The sequence below is a fragment of the Empidonax traillii genome, unplaced genomic scaffold, assembly GCF_003031625.1.
Source record: "Empidonax traillii isolate 1590-97213 ecotype Southwest subspecies unplaced genomic scaffold, ASM303162v1 scaffold1458:size105674, whole genome shotgun sequence".
NCBI lineage: Eukaryota > Metazoa > Chordata > Aves > Passeriformes > Tyrannidae > Empidonax > Empidonax traillii.
Window position 1 is genome coordinate 25,473 of NW_020956651.1, and position 21,989 is coordinate 47,461.

Sequence of the window (21,989 nt, forward strand, 5' to 3'; positions counted from 1 at the left end):
ATTCTTTACAGAGAGGGTAATCAAGCATTGGAACAGCCTACCCAGAGAGGTGGTGGATTCACCATCCCTGGAGGTTTTTAAGCAGAGATTGGATGTGGCCCTTAGTGCCATGATATAGTAATTGGAGTTGGATCAGGGGTTGGACTTGATGATCTTGGAGGTCTTTTCCAACCCAATCTATTCTATGATATGATTCTATGACTTACCATGTTCATCAGGTGCATTTAGAAGCTGAAAGCACATTCAAGTAACACTTCAAAGCATTTAAAAGCCAACCCAGATTTTAGTTTGCAAATCAATAAACAGCCTGCTTTCTAGAGGTGCTGCAACACTCCAAGTCCCAGTGAGACCAACAGAAAGCTGAAACAGTATCTTGGGAATTAATATGATGCCTCCACCATTATACACAAGCACAAAATTTGCCTACTATGCAGAATAGAAAACAGCATTGAACAAAGGCTTTCTCCAGATATGAACTAGCACCCCAGAGATACTCCTTACACATAGATCATCTTCCCCAACAGGACTTTTCAGCCACCAGTCACCACACTCCAGTGTCTTGGTATTTCTTCCCTATGATACTGAAGGGTGACACCTTCACAGAGCCCTCATTGACAGTGGGTCAAGACAAGGGGTGTTGCTGGCAAGATGATCAAGTGACAAACAAGAGCTGGTAAAGCACCTTTTATCATATTATAGAAACTTCTGTATCTGAAAGAAGCAGACCCTAACATTTATCTAGACAGCACTGTTCAAATCCCAGTAACCATAAAAATAAAAATTTCCTAATCCTTGCCTACATGTAATTTGTTTTCTAACTTGCCCAGAGATAAATGCTTAGAGTCAAGCTAAATAAGGATTGCAACTTATTAGTCTGGGATTAATATGGTTTAAAATGGGCATTGCAGCACAATGCCTTCTCATGCTTGAAAATAAAGAGCGTGGGAAGAAGCTTATGGGACCATGTACCCTGCAAACCCTCAGGCCCAGCCCAGGTGTAAAGTTCAACTGGACATACTGCATTCACATTAGAAAAGGAAAATAGCACTCAAATCTGCAAACTTTTTTTTTTAAGAGTAAGCTTTTGTATATTTAAAGCAAATAAATACACACTGATGATTAAGTGTCTCACTCATGGCTTAAAAATTACAAAGCAAGCATTCACTCACAGCACTGACTCCCAATATGATAGCACAGAGCAGATAGCATGCTTTTTTCCTGTTCCCAGAGAAAAATCCAAAAATAGACAGTATTAATAGTGGTACGAAGACTGGATTTACTTTGAGATGAAGTAAAAAAGAATAAGACACAGTAAAAAATAAGCAGAATTAAAATGCACAGTGAAAGTTCAGTAATAAGCAAAATGTATGCTTTTAAAAGTTCAATAATATTTCAATGGTGTGCAATTTAGTTGATCATAAAATCACTGATGTTGTCCTTCATTAGATTTCAGAGTTGCTTTTATGTTTGGTTTGTTGGTTGCTCAAGGAATAATGTCATAAAAGCAAAACCTATATATGCTTTTAATGATGTAGTCTATTGCATGAAAACCCCTTCCTATTTATTAGAAGCTTACCTTACTGCAGTCTTAATAGCTAATTCTGCAAGCAAACAATTTGAAGCACCCTCTGACAAGTTTCTTACCACTGCCGCGTTCTTTGGAACAGACGGATTTAACACTGTGAGAAGGCTGCCTTGGATCCAGAAAGGAGACATGTGCCTGTGATCCTACTGCATACACTGACCACTCCTGACCATAAGCCAAACACACATTCTCCCTGCAGTATGGCAACTTTGTGGAAAGTAACTGGAAATAGAGGAAAGACAAATCAATACATTATGAGAAAAGACCAAAACATTAATAGAACAATTCTGTAAGCTATGTTCAAGGAAGTTGAAGTGAAAAAAATCAAAATGCAGCTAAAAAATAAGTTCATCACAATAATAGAACTTTAAGAGAAAAGCAACAATCTGAGCCATAGAGAAAAAAATCTGAAGGAGATTGGATGCTTTATCTGAACCAAACTGAGATGATAAAGGCTGAAGCCAAGTATTATGCAAAGAAACACAGACATTGTGGTATATTACATTATTCTAAGCTGCTGTAATTTCTTCAACAGGTATACACAGACATCATCTCAGCTGAAAAAGCTTACTTCATACAGTAGTATAGATATTTTGGGGTTTGATCTGCAATTACATTTAAATAAGTACAACTTCCTTTATGAACACTGCTAATTAAGTATCTGATATACTCTATGGAAAAGTTCACTTGAGCTCACCCAGAACTGGCAGAAAGTTAAGAGCATGTCTTACCCACCAAAAATGAGTGGGAAGTTTTTGTCTCCAAGTCTTATTATTTAGGACATTGCATTTTACATAAAGTTTTAAGTGTTTGTCATAGATAAGGAATGGTATTCCTCAATTTAGTGTTCCCACTGAATCACCCCAGACCACATGCTACTCACTCACTTCCTCCCTACATCCCCCTGTAGCAAGATGGATAGGAGAATTGGAGGCACAAAAAGGTAAAGATCACAGGCTGAGCTAAGAACAATGTGCTAGAAACATCAGTGAAATAAGAAAACGAACAGTAACAACAACAATACTAAAGACAGAGGGTACAAGATAGGCAAATGATTGACGTGATTGCTCACCATGCAGAACCTGGTACCACCTGACTGTACACACTGGCAAAACCTGATAAATACCACCTCCCTCCATCCCCCCTGCATGTGCCATGAAGTGATAGCAAATAACCTCAGGGTCCCAGCCCTGCCCCTCCTGGATGCTGCAAAAATTAACCCTGTCCTGCCCAGAACCAGGACACTATCCATCCCTTATTCTATACCATCTATATCATGCCCAGATCCTACAACTTCCAACTATATGTATATATATGTACATGCACAGACAAGCATGGGTATCCTTCTCCCTTAGTCAATGGCTGTCCCTCCAAAATGTCTTCCAGGGCAGGAGGGCTGGTGTGCTGTCAGCTGGTTGCAAGCTGCATCAGGAGCACACAACTGGTGAATCTGGAGCAGTTCGTACTCATTGTCCATGGTAGTTATGGCACATAGTGGCAGTGTCATTCAGCAACCAATGTTATATAAGTCAACATTGCTGATATTTCTCACCCAAAAATCAAATCCCCTTGAGGTACACATTGTGTTTCCCTGTCCCTCTGCATTACCCACCAAGTGCATCCAGGTCCTTGAGCTAAAACAATCCCACGGATGGGTTTGCCTTTGCTTGAGGTAGGACTAATCCAAACTGCGTTCCCTAACACATTCCTCATATGCACCACAGGGACTTTATCCCCTTCTATGATATGTGGAGGTTTTGATTGGGCAGGGCCAGCTCACTTGGTGGAGCCTCTAGTGTTAACTAACCTGGTGGCCTTCACTAAACATAGATCCCAATGTTTGAAGGTCCCCCACCCATTGCTTTCAATGTGGTTTTTAACAGTCCACTGTACCGTTCCATTTTCCCAGAGGCTGTTGCATGATAGGGAATATGATACACCCACTCAATGCTGTGCTCTCTGGGCCAGGTGTCTATGAGGCTGTTCTTGAAATGGGTCCCATTGTCAGACTCAATTCTGTCTGGCGTGCCGTGTTGCCAAAGGACTTGCTTTTCAAATCCAAAGATGGTGTTCTGGGCAGTGGTGGGAGGCACAGGGTACATCTCAAAAACTTCCTCTGCTGTGTTGCCCCACATGATGACATTATCAATGTAATGCAGGTGTTCTGGAGCCTCACCCTTTTCCAGTGCAGTCTGGATCAGTCCATGGCAAATAGTGGGGCAGTGTTTCCACCCCGTGGCAGTTGTTTCCAGGTGTACTAGACATCCCCCAGGTGAAAGCAAAGTGTGGCCTGCACTCTGCTGCTCAAGGAATGGAGAACAATGCATTAGCAATGTCAATGGTGGCACCACTTTGCTGCCTTGGACTCCAGTTAGCACTGAAGTTCCACCCTGTCCGGCACAGCAGAACTCAGTGGTGGTGTGACTGTTCAGGCCACCATAGTCTCCTGTCAGTGTCCACCCTCCATTGGACTTACACACTGGCCATATAGAGCTTTTAAAGGGTGAGCAAGTCTTGCTGACAACTCCTGGCCCTCCAGTTCATGAATCATCTCCATGGATGGGGGGTCATGGAGTCCCAGTTGGTGCAGTTTTGTTGACAGTGCACTGTTGTGGTAGTGATCAGTACTTGTTGTTCCTCAGCCCTCAGCAGTCCCACAGCAGAAGGGTCCTCGGAGAGACCAGGCAAGGTATTCAGCTGTCTAATTTCCTCTGTCTCCACAGCAGCTATCCCAAAAGCCCAATGATGGCCTTTTGGGTCCTTGAAATACCCTCTCCTCAGGTAATCTATGCCAAGGATACACGGGGCCTCGAGACCAGTCAGAATGGGCTGTTTTTGCCATTTGTTCCCAGTCAGGCTCACTTCAGTTTCCAGTACAGTCAGCTGTGGGGATCTCCCTGTCACCCCAGAAATAGAGGTGGATTCTGCTCCTATATATCTTGATGGCATCAGGGTACACTGTTGTGCTGGTGTCAACCAAAGTCTTATACTCTTGTGGTTCTTATGTGCCATCAGATCCACACAGTCCCATAGATCCGATTGTCCCTTTTCTCCACCTGGCTGGAGGCAGGGCCCCTCTAGTTCTGGTCATAGTACTAGTTGCTCACTTCTTGTAAATATGAAATGGACATCCCTTCAAGAGGATCAGAAGTAACATCAGCCCTCCTATTCTGTCTGAGGACTTGCCCACTGGAAACTGGAGCAGCATTTATCCTTGAATTTCCTGTGGTAGTTGTTCTTCCTTTCAACTCACGTACCTGTGCTCCTAGGGCAGAGGTGGGTTTTCCATCCCAATTCCTCATGTCCCCTCCATGGTCACACAGGTAAAACCTCGTGGTGTGTCCCCTCTCTCTTGAGCAGGAGGGCACTTGCTCCAAAGAGCAGAGACACTGGTCTGTAATGGAGGGGTATGGGACATTTTCTCTTTAAATTGCTGGAAGTCCTTGGGCAGTCTTTCCACAGCCAAAACACAGACCCATAGGGAGAAAGAGAGACTTTCTTCATATTACTGGAGTTGGACAAGCAAATTATCCAGTTTGTTCTCCTTCTTTCCATGACATCACTGCCAATGAGTTGGGATACAATGATGGCCTGCTCCGTAGGAACTTCTGCCATGTAGTTTGTGTACAATGGACTTAATCTGAATCTACAGGGGACTGCTTGTTACTTGAATCCTTATAGATTACCTCCAGTATAGCTAATTCTCTCAGGTACTGGATACCTTGCTCCATGGCATTTCACTTGTCTCAGTGCACTAATAGATAATCCTTGAAAAGATACCTTTCCCTCACACTTGACAGGAGTTGTTTCCAGAGGCTGCGGATTTCTGTCCTTTTTCCAATCCCCTTGTCAATGCCTGCATCCCTGGACAGGGATGCCAGCTGCTTGGCTTCACTACTCTCTAATTTCCAACTGTGGGTCGCACTATTCCAGCATCAGAGCAGCAAGGTCACAATGTGCTCACCCAGATGGCAGCTGAAATCTTTTCGCATATCTTGCAGCTCACCTCAGGGATAGGGATCAGGTGATTATCTCTGGCCCTGCCTCTTCCTCCTGTTGTGAGGGGCCTGCTTCCTCTTCATCCCTCACTAAGCATACTGATTTGGTGTTGCATTTCTTCATCTGTATAGGTATGACTGCTACTGGCATGGGTTGATCCTCTGGTTCAGCTGCAGTTTGAGTGGCCACGGTGCCTGTTGGCCTGCTTTCCTCCTCCTGCCCCTGAGAGTGCTGTCTAGTGATGAGCAGTGTCTGATAAATAGTAGCCAGGGCCCAGCACGTTGCATAACTTTTTGCCTCTCTGGAGCTGCCACAGCATTTTTCTTTCAAATATTCTGCCACTTTATCAGGGTCCTGTAGTTGTTCAGTGGTGAACTTTCAAACCATTGGAGAAGTCCTCCAAACGCTGGCCCATTTTCTCCCACCTTCCATGCTGTTCATAAACTGAACAACAAAACAATCCCGATCCCTCTCCCTGCTCTGAAAAAGAGCATTGCCAGGAGCACATAGTGCATATATAAGAATATATACAGGGTTAGGTACCACAACCATGTGAACAGACCAAGCAACATTGTGACCAGTGACTCCGTACCTAAACCAGCAAATGCTTAGATCAAATTTGTTTCCAACCCACTCTGGTCAAATCTGTTGTTATCTCAACGCTTCATGTCACACATTGGGTGCCATGTTGACTGTCATGGTGTAGGAATGGTACTCCCCAATTTAGTGTTCCCACTGAATCACCCCAGACCACATGCCACTCGCTCACTTACCCCCCCACATCCCCCTATGGTGGGATGGAGAGGAGAATTGGAGGCACAAAAAGGTTGAGACAAGAATTTACTAGAAACAGCAAAATGAACAGTAGCAACAATACTAAAGACAGAGGGTACAAGATGGGCAAATGATTCACATGCGATTGTTCACCATGCGGAATCGGGTACCACCTGACTGCACACCCTGGCAAAACCAGAAAAATGCCACCCCTCTCCATCTGCCCTGTGCACGGTGTAAGGTGGTATGAGGTGGTATTGAATAACCCCAGGGTCCTGGCCATGCCCCTCCAAGCTGCTACAAAAATTAACCCTGTTCTGGCCAGAACCAGGACAGTGTTTTACAAACACCGCTGCTCTTTCTTCAAGCATCAAAAGGAGATAAAGAATAGTGAACAGCCTTAAATGCTAAGCCATTTTTTAAGTTTTACAGCAACAGAGAAGCACCTTTGATAATGTGTGCTCTGCTTTCCAAAGATGAAAGTAACCATCCAGGGACACAGCTCCCAGCTCCTATTATTAAAAAAAAAAAAAAAAAAGAAAAGTAAGAGCATTAGTTTCTGTATTATAGATGTCTTTACAAACTCACATTCTAGGTTGATTCTCCAGTATATTCGATTAAGATTATTTTTTTCTTTTTCAAATACATATGGACAGTTTTAGGACTACTCAACTGTCTTGCATATCTTACTGACCTTGTTCTTATTGTTGAAAGCCAATGCTCGGACTTTGCAGTTGTCAGGATTGGTGTTCTCCTTAGGGATATCCTTCAGAGCCCTGTGTGTTATGTGGGCGTAGACAGGAACTTGAGAGACATTATGCCTGGCATTGCTTTTGGACAACACATCCTCTGTGACTTCCCAGAGACCCATCGAACCATCCCGGGAACCTGAATAAATAGTCCATAACAGCATTTTGCATATACATAATTCCCCGTTTTAAAAAATGAACTGCAATAAACAGTAAGGTCTGAAAGAAAGAAAGGATACTTTAGATTAATTTAATCTAACCGAACACACTGCTGGTGCCTATATATTAATTCTTGTTAACAAAATCATTATTTTACTGAGCTGTAAAGTTGATAACATTGCAAATTCATTGTCAACTGATTTGTCTACGTGGTTTCCAAGAAGCTAGATCACCTCATCTGTTTTCAAACTTATTAGAATGCATCGAAAAAACACAATCCTGTACAACAATCACCATTAGAGACTCACATGTAGAATAAACTCAGAGGCAACTGAATAGCCTATGCATTCAGTCTGAGCCTGGCATACCAAGGCCAAGATTGACAGTCTGTTAAGCCAATACAAAAACCTCCAGGAAAACTCAGTTGGGTTTACAACAATTTTAGATTGCTTGATATCTGACAGTATGTTTATGGATATGTACACACACATTAGTGAAATGAACAGAAACATTTATTTAAAACAACAATTTGTACCAAATCTATTTTTAATTTCTTTTTTAAACTCATGTAACCTCTTGTTTAAAGAATATAGCACAGGAACTGAGTCTGAACAAGCAAGAACTCATTTTATTTTTCTACTGAATTTGAAGATATTAATACAAAATATGAGTCAATAAGAGTACCAATACTGAATGAAGGAAGCTAAATGTCTATGGTTCATAAATCAACACAGGTTTAATCCAAGGTCCTATACTCACCTTCTAGTGTTTAGGCAACTCACTTCTAAGTTAGCTCTGATAGATTTGACATGTACCTCAATTTCTTCCCTACACAATGTGGCAATGTTTTTTTTTAATGCAGATATTTGGGTTGGAAAATTGTAAGGATCAACTCAAGGATTAGCTTTTTTTAAATATTACTGAATTCTCAATTCAAGTATTCCATTTTTATACAAGACTTACAATTTTATGTCACCTACAGTTTGACACCTCCTTGTATAGAATACTATAACCCTCTCAGCACAGAAAGACAGTAAACTACTACATTAATTCAACTGCATATTGCTGCCTTCACCTAAGTTAAGTAATATTTTATGAAGTTACACTGATTATCGAACTACACTGACTAAAAAGTCAGTAATTGACCTTTTCTATTACAACCTTCTATATTAATTATCATAGTATTTGTGCATATATATATACACACACCACTTTACTGATAGCTTGATAAAACAGAGTTTTTATTACTCAGTTTTTCATAAGATTTCAGGAAACCAATACTGTTCTGCTGTATTTAAAGTTATTAACTGACAACCAACACACGTCTTGAAATTATTTTTGTGTAGGATCCTTCCCTTGAACTTACTGTGTTAAGACACCCACTCATGGCAACATCTACTGTAAAGATAGCAGTATTCCCTCTAATACTAGAAAAAAAAAATCCAATTAAGACCAGGGCCCTACAACAACAACAACAACAACAAAAAAAAAAAAAAAAAAAAAAAAAAAAAAAAAAAAAAAAAAAAAAAAAAAAAAAAAAAAAAAAAAAAAAAAAAAAGGAAAAGCACTGTACTAAGACCAAGAATGGTTTAAATAGGCAAAGTAGTTCCAAGTGATTTCAAATGCCTTATAAAGTTGCTTCCCTAAGACCTATCAAGTGCTGTAAATCAGTATAAAATTCTGGGAAAAACAATAAAAGTTAACTTTACCAGAAACAGCCATAGTATCGCTTATCCATGCAATTGAAAATATCCAGTCCTTATGTCCATCCTAAAAGTAAAGAAAAAGACAGATTTTCTGTGCCATTATATTCTTCAGTGGTCTCAAGGCAGACCAAAAATAAAATCAAAGTGAAGAATACTTAAGTTTAAACTCAGAAGGAGAGAACTATGTTAAAAACATATAAATAAGTTTCCAGTATCAAGCTGGAGTAGTTTAAGTACCTAACAGTAACTTCAACTTTTATTGATTTTGACCTGTATAATTAATAGAGAGCAATTAGGTGATAGAAAAAGATCTCTGATCAAGGATAAATTAATCTCAATTCTAAAGACTTGGATTTTTTCCATTTTGAAAGCAGTGTTCTTTACTTCTATAATTACATACTTTTATTTCCTCAAATGCACATCCCTACTATAAAAAGAAACCAAAACATTATGATTACAATATACGACCTACAGATTAATTTTTCAGGAATCTTTTACTCAGCAGGTGAGAAGCCTATGGAGAAAAAAAAGACCATAAAGCTCTAGTTTTGTTTGAAAAGTTTCAGAGTCACAGTGGCACACGAATAGCAAGTCATGCAAATCTTCAGAATCAAGCCTTTCTGCAGCTGGTTATCTCCTACTGCAGAAACTCTGACAACTCTGCTGTTGTAGTTAACGTCTATGCAAAGTCCTGAATCAAAAGGAAAAATAAGAGAGAAGTGCTTACAGGACACCACTATACTAATTTCAGCCTTTTTTCTTTTTAAGACTGGTTGTTTTAAAAAGCTCTCACAATGTTTCAGAAATAAAAACAATACCAGAGTCTATCAAACTACCATGAGCCACTGGGTTAGGACTAATCCTCAAAGCCAAGTTCTGCCTCTGAAATAATACATATATAAGCTCCACTGGAGAAAGGAAAACCTTGAATCATCTTTACAATTTCTCAAAAGACCTTTTTCACTAAAACTAGTTTCAGAGATCATCATCATCACAATTTGACTTTAAAAGTTAAGATCTTGTTACATTTTCAATGCTTAAAAGTAATCTGAAGTAGACCTGAATGAGGGTAAGGAAGAGGAAATCTGACTCAGAACCCTGAGAATTGACTTGCATGTTTATGTACTCACTCATATTTAAGATATCTTGTCAAAAAAGACAACTTGATCAGGAATATTTTCAAATGTATGTCAAATGTATGTACTTCAAAGTAGTAACTCTTGGGACAGAATAAAATTTTCCCAAATACTCCCACTTACATCTCCCACACACAGAGGATCAAGTGTAGGCAGACGATAAATTGCAAGACTGTTGGGGTTTTCTCCACCTGTGGCCAGAAGGGTCCTTGAGGGGTTGAGCTCAATGGCATGAATACCACATCCCTGCTGGTTCACCATGCCAGGTTCACGATCTTTAAGAATAGGAATCTTGGTAATTTGAGCAGTCTGGACATCTATTACAAATAACTGGGGGGGGAAAAGCAGATACAAATCATTATCAAACAGATAAGAAAACCGAGATGGTCAAATATCCTCCCTATTTTGTACTAACATTCTTTTAAATGCAAAATCCACAAATGCTGCAAGTATAGTTGAAAAATGCATATATTCCTTCCTAAAACAACTAAACTAATTACAGTGGGTTTTACTTTAATCACCCATCCTGGTTTTGGCTAGGATAGAGTTAACTTCCTTCTTAGTAGATGTTACAATGCTGCATTTTGGATTTAGTACAAGAATAATGTTGATAACACAGTGATGTTTTAGTTGTTGCTTGGTAGTGCTTACACTAAAACAAGGATTTCTCAGTTTTCCATTCTTTGTCAGTGAGCAGGTGCACAAGATGCTGTGAGGGAGCATAGCCAGGACAACTGACCTGAACTGGCCAAAGGGATATTCCATACAATATAAGATGTTCAGTATATACAGTGGGGGAAGTTGGCTGGGACCTGCCAATCACTGCCAGGGGACAGGCATCGGTCAGTGGGTGGTGAGCAATTGCATTGTGCATCACTTGTTTCTCTTGGATTTAATTTCTCTTTTTCTTCTTTTTATTATAACAATATTTTATGTTATTTAAATTACTAAACTTTTATCTCAACCCACAGGTTTTGCGTTTTTTTTCCAATTCTCCTCCCCATCTGAGAGGGACTGAAAAAGGTTATTAAAGTTATTATTGTCTTGAAACCACTCAGCATGTGAGGGGAGGGGACAGATTGGGTTCTGCCAAGGTGGAATGGTGCTCTACCCCCTATAACCCGGCCTCCTTGAGAGCCTCTAGTGCAGCTGTCAGTCACTGGCACACTGGGAGCAGCACTGCCCCACACCACACCCCCTGAAGCTCCTAACCCAGCCTCAGAATGGCTAGCTTACTGGAAGCGCAACCTGGAGGGGGTTGTGGTGGTGTGGCCACAGGAGTTCAGAGCAAACAAAACCAACACCATGTGGCTACTGTACAGTCAGGACCTGACTGTCTGAACACGTGGAAGCTGGAATTGCATGGGAATCAAGGTGGTAGCTATAATTCTCTCTTTTTCTCTTAATCTCCTGATATTTGGGTAACAAAGCTGGAGGGGTTGGATTTTGCTAAGTTGTATGGGTTAGCATGTGCTAAGTCATTGCTTTGTGAAATGATTTATTTTGGTTGAATGTTGCCCTTTAAACTTTTGCCAAGTTCCCTTATTTTCTAAAGTTTGCCAGTAAAAGTGTGTCATTTGACCTCCTGAGAAACGTGTAGCTTTTTCTCTTGTGTGCTCTCTCAAGGTATAAAAAGAACTGAAGGGCCTTTAATAAATCCTTCAGGCGGATTTTTGGAGCCTTGTATATTTTTAATGTAAAACCCCTTCAATGAACTCGTTGATTTATTTGCTCTCACAGTTGTTGCACTTGTTCTCAGAGTTGCATTGTGTGGGAACAAGTTGAGTCGCTGTGCACCTGAATTTAGTTAATTGGGATCAAAAGGGAGGACTGACCTTGGCTGTGTGTTTTGACAGAGAGAATGCTGTGTTTCTCAAAGTGGAAAACCACTTAACAGTCTGCATGATAGCGTGTGTTTCTGCTCATGGCTGAACACAGCCACCACATGATGCAAGTGTGAATGCGTGAGATCAAAACACTGGTTTAGGGCAATCCTGGGAATTCTGGTTAACTAAAAGACAACACCAGGTGCTGTTTACGAGAGAGTAGGAATAAAAGCAGAACGCCGAAAAAGATCAGTGAAGAAATCCCCAAATCAACTTCTCAGTGCATGCAGCCTCATCCTTTCAGCGCCCATAGCATTGTGTAACACTTTACTTGCAGCATGTGTTCCCTGGGTGGTGTTTATCTATCATCCTTGAGGCCTGGGCCAAGGTTATAATTTTGTTGTACTTTGTAATGCTAGCCTATGATATGATAGAACTGCTGTTTGTGAAACCAACCTGGTACGTGTATTCAGCATTGCCATCGTATCTGTACTTTGTGAGCCATCTATTGGGAACTATTAACAGTTACATCTTTTACCTTTTCTCCTCAGATAGCCAACCTATGGGGGACATATCTTTCAACATACATCCATCCAACAACTTCCTTCTCCTCCAGGATGATTACAGTAGTGTTTGAGAATGTTAAAGATTTTGAATATCCTTTGAATACCCTTGAAATCAACCTGGTCCTTTTGCTAGGAGCCAGCATGTTCTTGCATATAGTTCAGGTCTTGTTTAAGGTTAAACAACTATTTAGGAACATCACCCAGACACGTGCCTCGAGGTTGAATAGTTCTGAGTGTCAGGGTGTGTGGGAATAGTATGGGCAAGTAGCTAGGGCAGTGGGCACCTCCAGTGTTTTGGAACCTGTGGTAGTTTTAATCTAGGCCTTCCTTGGTGACCAGTTTGTAACCAAGGAAGTGGCCATGTTCCCATATTCCATACAATTTTTACCTAAATCAGAGTATAAATAAGAAGGGAAGAGAGGCCTTTGTTCTCTTCCAGCGAGGTTCGGGAGCAGTGGGTCCTTGCGTTGGTCTCGCTTATCTAGAGGCTGAGGCCTGCAGTGACTGCTGCTCTACCATGTGGAGATTTGGAGAATGCTGGCCATGTCTGGTGATCTTGCTTTTCTGAGGGACGTGGTGAGATTTGTTTTGCTAGTTCTTTATTTTGCTAGTTCTTGGGTTTGATTGTGTATATCTGTTCTGTGTCTCTTTTGGTCCCTTTTTTCCCCTTTCCCTTTCCCTTCGGGAGGTGTTTGGATTCCCTTCACTGTGTACATAGCATTTTAATTGTATATAACTGTAATATACGTAAAGATATATATTTTTATATAACTTGCTTGATTTCAGGTTCTTCAATTTTTATAGTTTTTTTTTCTTTGCCCTAAGGGAAGAAGGGAGGGGGAAGGGGTTGTTACTGTGAGTTCGGGCATTTGGCAGGAAGCCAGGTCTGAACCATCACAGATTTTTTGGTGGCCTGTATGGGGATTGTTTCGGTTATCCCGATTTGTTTTGGAACAGTTACTGGGAAAACTGACAAGAGAGGCTTGTTTATATACATACTTATTGTTTGGGAATAAAGAGAATGAATACATAAACATGGCCTTTTTATTAATTCTTTTGGTCATCTGAGCCATTTTTATATATGTCTATGGATTGGGAATAGGGTATAAGAAGGAAACCAGAAGGCATCTACCAATTTCTACCTTTCCTTACTTATGACCTCAACGGCCTAGTAGCGGAGGGCCCTTGGATTGGAATTGGCCCCAATCCTGACATAAATGGTTTAGCAAAGGTGCTATTATTGATAAAGGCCATGGAAGTGTTATTTAAAATTGGAAAGGTAGTGTGGTACTGCATTCCTTGCTGCAGGAAAGGCTGAACCTCAAAAGAATTTGCTGGAACTTTGGGAAGGGCCTTGAAAAAGCCAGTCTCTGGATGACAAGGAATGTGGGTGAATTTTGGCAAATCGGTAGGATGTGTGACACCTCCCATTAGTTGGGACTTCACGCCAGAACATGTGTTTGATCCTGACGAGATGGCACGTCGTTTAGCGGAAGGGTGTTTTTCTTATGAGGACCCAAATATGCAGTTTTTTGCTTTATACTGGGGCCTGGCGAGTGCTTATCGAGTTGCCATTGACTACTCTTAGAAGGCTAAGGCTGAGGCAGAAACTCAGATCATGCCACCTGGGACCAGCGCCGCCTCTACTACATCCACTGGAAGCGGAACTCAAACTACACCACCCAAGATACCCCTTGCCCCTGTAGTGACAAGGAAGAGATGGATATCGATGCCCAACAGCATTAGTCTATGACCAATGGGAGCTCAAAGCAAGTCAGATGATAGTGGGGAAGGGTCCGATACTGATACCAGTGCCAGTAGTCAACAAAAACAAAACCCCTCAAGAATGGAAAGTGAAGTTTTGCAATCAATGACCTCGGCAGAATTCCGAGACTTGTGAAAAGATTACACTCGTCAGCCTGGTGAACGAATTCTATCGTGGCTGCTTCGATGCCGAGATGGTGGGGCTAGAGCTCACATATTGGCAGGTCGTGAAGCACAACAACTAGGATCCCTCACCAGAAATCGTGAACTTGATCAATTAGTTGCAGACGCGAAACCCGAAACGAGTCTTTGGGCACGGCTTGTCACAGGTGTGAAAGAAAAGTATCCATTCGAAGACTATTTAACGTGCCCTCCGAGGAAGTGGACTAAGGTAGAAGAAGCCATCCAGTACTTAAGAGAATTGGCATTGCTGGAACTTATGTATGATGATTCTCAATACGATGGTGTCATTGATGAACCAGAGGGTGTCACTTGCACAGTGCCTATGTGGAGAATGATAATCCAGGGTGCTCCTGCATCATATGTTCATGTCTTGGCAGCAGTGATGCTTCCAAACACGCAAGAAATGCCTGAGGGCACACTGTGTACTGTGTTATGACATATAGAAGAAACAGTAGAATCCAGGAATGCATTTTCTAGAGACAATTCTGATTCCAGTTACAGACAAACAGCTGCAAGAGAGGGGTCTTATGAGCACTCTGAATATGAGGATGACTATGGAGACTACAACGACCAACACTACAGAGATAGATCAGCCGAACTGTCTCGACCATGACCTTGATCTCAGTCCTGGTCCCGCTGTGACGGTTTGGACCTGGCTCCTTGCTAAATTCCTGAAAGCTAGGACAGCAGCTCCTTTCCCCCTTCCTTTCTTCCCTTAGGTTAAAGGAGAAAGAAATTATAAAAATTAAAGAACCTACAGTCAAGTTGCTTATATAAAAATATATTTATATTTACGCAAATTACAGTTATATACAGTTAAGATGCTATATACACTGTAAAAAGGGGGTCCACCCCCCGCAGGGATAGGGAAAGGGAAAAAGGGGACAAAAGGGAACAAAAGGGACACCGAACAGGTATACTAGATTAAACTATATTAATAACTAACAAAACAGATCTCACCACGTCCTTTAGAATAGCAAGATCGGCAGTCACAGCCAGCACTCTCCAAACCTCCACGTGGTAGGACGGTGGACTCTGCAGGCCTCAGCCTTAGATAAGCGAGACTAACGCAGGGACCCACTGTTCCCAAACCTCGCCGGAAGAGAAGAGAGTGAGGTTTCTAATTTCCGACTTATTTATACTCTGGTTTACGTAAAAATTGTGTGGAATACTGGGTACTTGGCTCCTTCCTTGGTTACAAACTGGTCACCAAGGAAGGCCTAAACTAAAACCATCACACCCGCTCACGATCTCCCTCCATCACACGCAGAAGAATAGAAAGCCCTAAGCATAGATCACGTAATGAACTGTGGTCTTATCTGTGTGCCCAGGGAGAGAACATGAGGAAGTGGGATGGAGAAGCTACTTCCAGACTTGAAGCCAGAGTGAGAGAACTAAGACTCAAGGAAGCCGATAAGAAAGTCATCTACGTGGTAGATGCAGATGTCCTGGAAAGGAAACTGCAATCTCCAAGATGCAGGAAGACTGAGGTCCATTTCCGGGATGACAAGAAAGCCTCTGACAAGCCACAGCAAAGATCCGACGGTGAATGCTCAAACCAGAACCAGTAGATAACAGAGTTTACTGGGCTTTGTGGGTTCGATGGCCTGGCACATCGAATCCTCAAAGATACCAAGCTTTAATAGATACCGGTGCACGGTGTACGTTAATGCCCTCAGGACACATGGGCACAAAGACTGTTTCCATTTTCGGGGTGACAGGAGGGTCTCAAGAGCTGTCAGTGGTAGAGGCCGAAATGAGCTTGACAGGAGACCAATGGGCAAAGCATCCCATTGTGACAGGGCCAGAAGCCCCTTGCATTCTCAGCATGGATTACCTCAGGAGAGGATACTTTAAGGACCCGAAGGGGTACCGATGGGCTTTTGGTGTAGCCGCGGTGACTGAAGAGGAGTCCAAACGATTATCTGCCCTGCCTGGCCTCTCAGAAGATCCTTCTGTTGTAGGATTATTGCAAGTCAAAGATCAGCAGGTGCCGACAGCCACTAAGTGCATAGGCGACAGTACTGGACGAATCGAGATGCTGTGATCCCCATCCATAAGATGATCCGTGAGCTGGAGGGCCAAGGGGTGGTCAGTAAGACACACTCACCCTTCAACAGCCCCATTTGGCCTGTACATAAATCTGATGGAGAGTGGAGATTGACTGTGGACTATCATGGTTTGAATGAAGTCACACTGCCATTGAGTGCTGCTGTGCCAGACATGTTGGAGCTCCAGTACGAGCTGGAGTCTAAGGCAGCGAAGTGGTACGCCACTATTGACATCGCAAATGCATTCTTCTCCATTCCCTTGGCAGCAGAGTGCAGGCCGCAGTTCGCTTTCATGTGGAGGGGTGTGCAGTACACGTGGAACCGACTGCCCCAGGGGTGGAAGCACAGTCCCACCCTCTGCCATGGACTGATTCAGGCCACCCTAGAGAGGGGCAAGGCCCCAGAGCACATCCAGTACATTGATGACATCATTGTATGGGGGGACACAGCAGAAGAAGTTTTTGAGAAAGGAGAGAAAATCATCCAGATTCTCCTCAAAGCTGGTTTCGTCATCAAGAAGTGCAAGGTCAAAGGACCTGCCAGAGAGATACAGTTCCTAAGGGTGAAATGGCAAGATGGACGATGACAGATACCAACAGACATCATCCATAAGATTGTGGTCGTGGCTCCGCCGACCAACAGGGAGACACAAGCTTTCCTAGGGGGTATAGGCTTTTGGAGAATGCACATCCCAGAGTACAGCCAGATTGTGAGCCCTCTTTACTTCATGACCCGTAAAAAGAATAGCTTTCAGTGGGGTCCTGAACAACAGCAAATATTCAAACAGATCAAGCAAGAGATTGCACATGCCATGGCTCTTGGGCCAGTCAGGACGGGACCAGATGTAAAGAATGTATTTTACTCTGCAGCTGGGGATAAAGGTCCCTCCTGGAGCCTCTGGCAAAAGGTACCTGGTGAGACATGAGGTCAACCACTTGGTTTCTGGAGCCAAAGCTACAGGGGTTCTGAAGCCAACTATACCCCTATGGAGAAGGAAATTCTGGATACCTATGAAGGCATACGAGCAGCCTCAGAGGTGGTTGGCACTGAAACACAGCTCTTCCTAGCACCCTGACTACCAGTGCTGAGTTGGATGTTAAAAGGGAAGGTGCCCCCTACGCATCATGCCACCGATGCTATGTGGAGCAAGTGGATTGCTTTGATTACGCAGCGCGTACAAATGGGAAACTCAAATTGCCCTGGAATTCTGGAGACTATAACAAATTGGCCTGAAGGTGGAAACTTCAGTCTGGAAGATGAGGAAGAAGAAGAGCCAGTGAGTTGAGCTGAAGAAGCTCCACCATATAATCAGCTGCTGGATGAAGAGGTGTGTTATGCCCTTTTCACTAATGGTTCTTGCCATATTGTAGGAAGGAACTGGAAGTGGAAAGCAGCCGTTTGGAATCCCACCCGACAAGTGGCAGAAGCTGCCGAAGGTAAAGGCGAATCGAGTCAGTTTGCAGAACTCAAAGCCATCCAATTGGCCCTAGACACTGCAGAAATAGAAGGATGGCCAAAGCTCTACCTATACACCGACTCGTGGATGATAGCCAATGCCCTATGGGGATGGTTGGACCGATGGAAGAAGATGAACTGGATGCATAGAGGAAAAGCCATCTGGGCTGCTGATTTGTGGCAAGACATTGCTGCCAGAGTGAAGAAACTGAATGTGAGAGTCCACAATGTAGATGCCCATGTGCCCAAGGGTCAAGCTAATGAAGAACATGATAACAACAGACAAGCAGACCGAGCTGCACAGGTCGAGGTGTCACAAGTAGACCTAGCCTGGCAGCAGAAGGGAGAATTGTGCCTAGCTCGATGGGTCCATGATGCTTCAGGCCATCAGGGCCGAGATGCCACCTATAGATGGGCACGAGACTGAGGGATGGATTTAACCATGGACACTATTTCCTAGGTTATCCATGATTGTGAAACCTGTGCTGCCATTAAACAGGCAAAAAGACTGAAACCCCTATGGTATGGTGGATGTTGGCACAAGTATGAATATGGGGAGGCATGGCAGGTTGACTACATCACGTTGCCACAGACCCACCAAGGTAAATGCTATGTGCTTACCATGGTGGAAGCAACCACCGGATGGCTAGAGACTTATTCAGTGCCCCATGCAACGGCCCAGAATACCATCCTGGGTCTTGAAAAGCAAGTCCTGCGGCGACATGGGACTCCAGAGTGCATTGAGTAGGACAATGGGACTCATTTCAAAAATGATTTAGTCACCACTTGGGCAAGGGAACATGGTATCGAATGGGTATATCACATTCCATATCATGCACCAGCTGCTGGGAAGGTTGAGAGGTGTAATGGACTGTTAAAAACTACTTTGAAAGCACTAGGTGGGGGAACTTTCAAGAATTGGGATCAAAATCTAGCAAAAGCCACATGGTTAGTGAACACTAGGGGTTCTGTGAATCGAGCTGGCCCTGCACAAGCAGAATCCCTCCACATTGTAGATGGAGACAAAGTTCCAGTGATCCACTTGAGAGGAATGCTAGGGAAAGCTGTTTGGGTCACTCCTGCCTCAGGCCAAGACAAACCCATCTGTGGGATTTTTTTGCTCAAGGGCCAGGACATACCTGGTGGGTAATGAGAAAAGATGGAGAGATCCAGTGTGTGCCTCAAGGACATTTAGCCTTGGGGAAAAACTAATTCTGTGCCTTGAGTTGTGTTTTACAGGAGACCAGCCACCAGATCAGAAAGACCTGAATTAAGCTGATGCCGATATCCAATGATGAGACGGCCCAGAACAATGAATCAGCCCCAAAAAACAGAACTGTGATTGTGACTGAGGAGACCAAAGATCTGAAATGAACTGATGTTGCTGTTGATCTTCAATGACAAAACAGCTGCTCCAAAAAGACAAACAAAGACTTTATATATATATATGCGCAGGATATAGGCGAATGCAAGATATAGGTGTTACGTAAAAATAGTATGAAATAAGGGGTGGAGAATGTGGTAGTTTTAATCTAGGTGACCAGTTTGTAACCAAGGAAGTGGCCATGTTCCCAGTATTCCATACAATTTTTACGTAAATCAGAGTATAAATAAGAAGGGAAGAGAGGCCTTTGTTCTCTTCTCTTCCAGCAAGGTTCAGGAGCAGAGGGTCCTTGCGTTGGTCTCGCTTATCTAGAGGTTGAGGCCTGCAGTGACTGCTGGTCTACCACGTGGAGATTTGGAGAATGCTGGCCATGTCTGGTGATCTTGCTTTTCTGAGGGACGTGGTGAGATTTGTTTTGCTAGTTTTTTATTTTGCTAGTTCTTGGGTTTGATTGTGTATATCTGTTCTGTGTCCCTTTTTTCCCCTTTCCCTTTGGGGGGTGTTTGGATTCCGTTTGCTGTGTACATAGCATTTTAATTGTATATAACTGTAATATAAGTAAAAATATATACTTTATAGAACTAGTTTGATTTCGGGCTCTTCAACTTTTATAGTTTTTTTTCCTTTGTTACTGTGAGTTCGGGCATTTGGCAGGGAGCCAGGTCCGAACCATCACAGAACCTCATCCCTAAACAAGTGCACAATTCAGAAAAAACAGTAAAATATTTGCAAAAAGCGTACTGTCACCCTGGCAATTCCAGAGAGACACAAATCACTGCAATGTGCTGAGGCCTGACCCAGGCCTATCAAGTCCTCTTCAACGTGACTCAGTACTCTCAAGAGGAAAGAAGGTCTCTGAACCCAATGACAAAGTGACAGGCCCTGCAGCTACTCCAACTCCGGCAACAGACACTGCAGCAGAACCAGAGAACCAACCTGTGCCAGTACTAGTTGCCCCTGTACACAAGAAGAAATGGACACAAAAAACACCTCAGTAAAGGAGGATAAAGCAGAGCCATCACAGGAACAGGAGGAAGAGACAGAACAAGACCAAGAGGTAACCAAGAGGAAATCAAGTATCGACCAGAGCCTGAACTGCAAAATCCATCCTTCCCTTATATACAATACTGTGAATAGAACAGTTTGCCAGGCTCTTTCATCAAGTATACTTCCATTTTTTGACCTGCATTGCCCTTCCCATGCATCTTAAATTGAAAGCATTGACTTTATACAGCAAGATTAAAACCCAGGTCTATTAAATGCCATTTCAAGGTAGCATGTAGACTCATGTCCTCTGCTGCTGCCTCTGCACACAGAACAGCAGATGAACAGGCAGCCCTATCTTTTAGTTGATGATACAAATCAATCAAAGGGTGCCACCTTGAGCTACAGCATGTTTTTATTATGCAAGCAGGACAGATGTAGATTTACAAGGTACAAACAACAAGCATGAAAGAGACTGTTTATTCCTCACATAAGAAGTGCTTGACATGCTCTGTGCTCCAGCTCTTCACATACTGCTCTCAGAAATCACAGGCATGTTCTTGTCATTCATACTAACATTTGAAAGAAACCCAAGATAAACACATTGACCTGCTAAAAATAGAATCACTAAGACAAAATCAATTGTGATGAAGTTTCACAATTGGCTTAAGCCAATATTTGAGAATTCACTTGACTCTTTCTCATCCACTCAGTCTCACCACTCCTGTGACAGCAACTAGTCCTCAGGTAGCTGTAAGGTCAGCTGGATTCTATTTCAGGCTTAATTACTGTTAAAAGACTTTTCATTATATAGCTAGGCCTTGCTTCTTAAGAGCTACCACACGAAAGCCTCCTGATGTGTAACTATGAATAATAACAGAACATCTGAAATGAAAAAAAAAAAAAAACACCAAAAAACAACACACAAAAAACCCCACCATCCCCCTCCTCAAAAAAAACCCCAACCAAAACCACAAAACACACAGGTCAGATCACTGAGCATGGCTTCTGGAAATTAAAAAAAAATCTTGAGGCAAAGTAACAATCACACCAACTGATATACTTTGAGGTTTAAGAGCTGCTTGATCTATACATTCTTTACAACACTCAAATAATTTCTGTGGCACTAACTTGCAAAGAAGAAATTTGGGATCTTGCACTAATTCAATCAGAATTTCATACATGAAATTGCAACCTCAGCCAATGAAGTTGGGCCACTAACTCCAGCAGAGAGAGCATTACTTAAGAGGTGTGATCTTCTCCATTTATTAATCACATAGGACATTATTTTAATCATGGCTAGGCTTCGCGAACGAAGATTTGAGAGGGGCTCTACCCACGCTTGCTACAAGCACGCTGATGGCTAAAAAGGCCAATGCGAGATAGACAAGTCCGGTTGCAGAACGTACAGCAGAAAGACTCTCCAGGTGATATCGACAAGACGCCATTCTTTCTGCGTTGTCTTTTCTCCTCGAGAGCGATCCTGCGTGTGTTCTCGAAAGCAGCAGCAGCGTTATAGATGGTGTGTCTCCAGGCCTCCCGATTGGAGGCCAGGGTAGACCAATGGTTGTGGTCAATATTGCCAAGGCTGAGGGACTGTTTCAGGCAGTCCTTGTATCTCCTCTTCGGGCCTCCTCTCTTGCGGCAGCCAGTGGCAAGTTCCCCATA

The 21,989-nt window shown here is 42.7% G+C and overlaps 1 protein-coding gene across 2 annotated transcripts in view; it reads right to left on the reverse strand.

The window, feature by feature from the left end:
• Positions 1-21,989, reverse strand: part of LOC114070179 (DDB1- and CUL4-associated factor 12-like) — a 35,521-nt gene that overhangs the window by 5,051 nt on the left and 8,481 nt on the right. For both annotated transcript variants that reach the window (XM_027907423.1, XM_027907425.1), the window contains exons 3-7: positions 10,232-10,438; positions 8,976-9,036; positions 7,053-7,246; positions 6,805-6,870; positions 1,645-1,807 (exon numbers count right to left, since the gene is read on the reverse strand). In XM_027907423.1, coding sequence (XP_027763224.1) covers positions 1,645-1,807; positions 6,805-6,870; positions 7,053-7,246; positions 8,976-9,036; positions 10,232-10,438 — 691 coding nt within the window. The remainder of the gene's footprint in view (positions 1-1,644; positions 1,808-6,804; positions 6,871-7,052; positions 7,247-8,975; positions 9,037-10,231; positions 10,439-21,989) is intronic.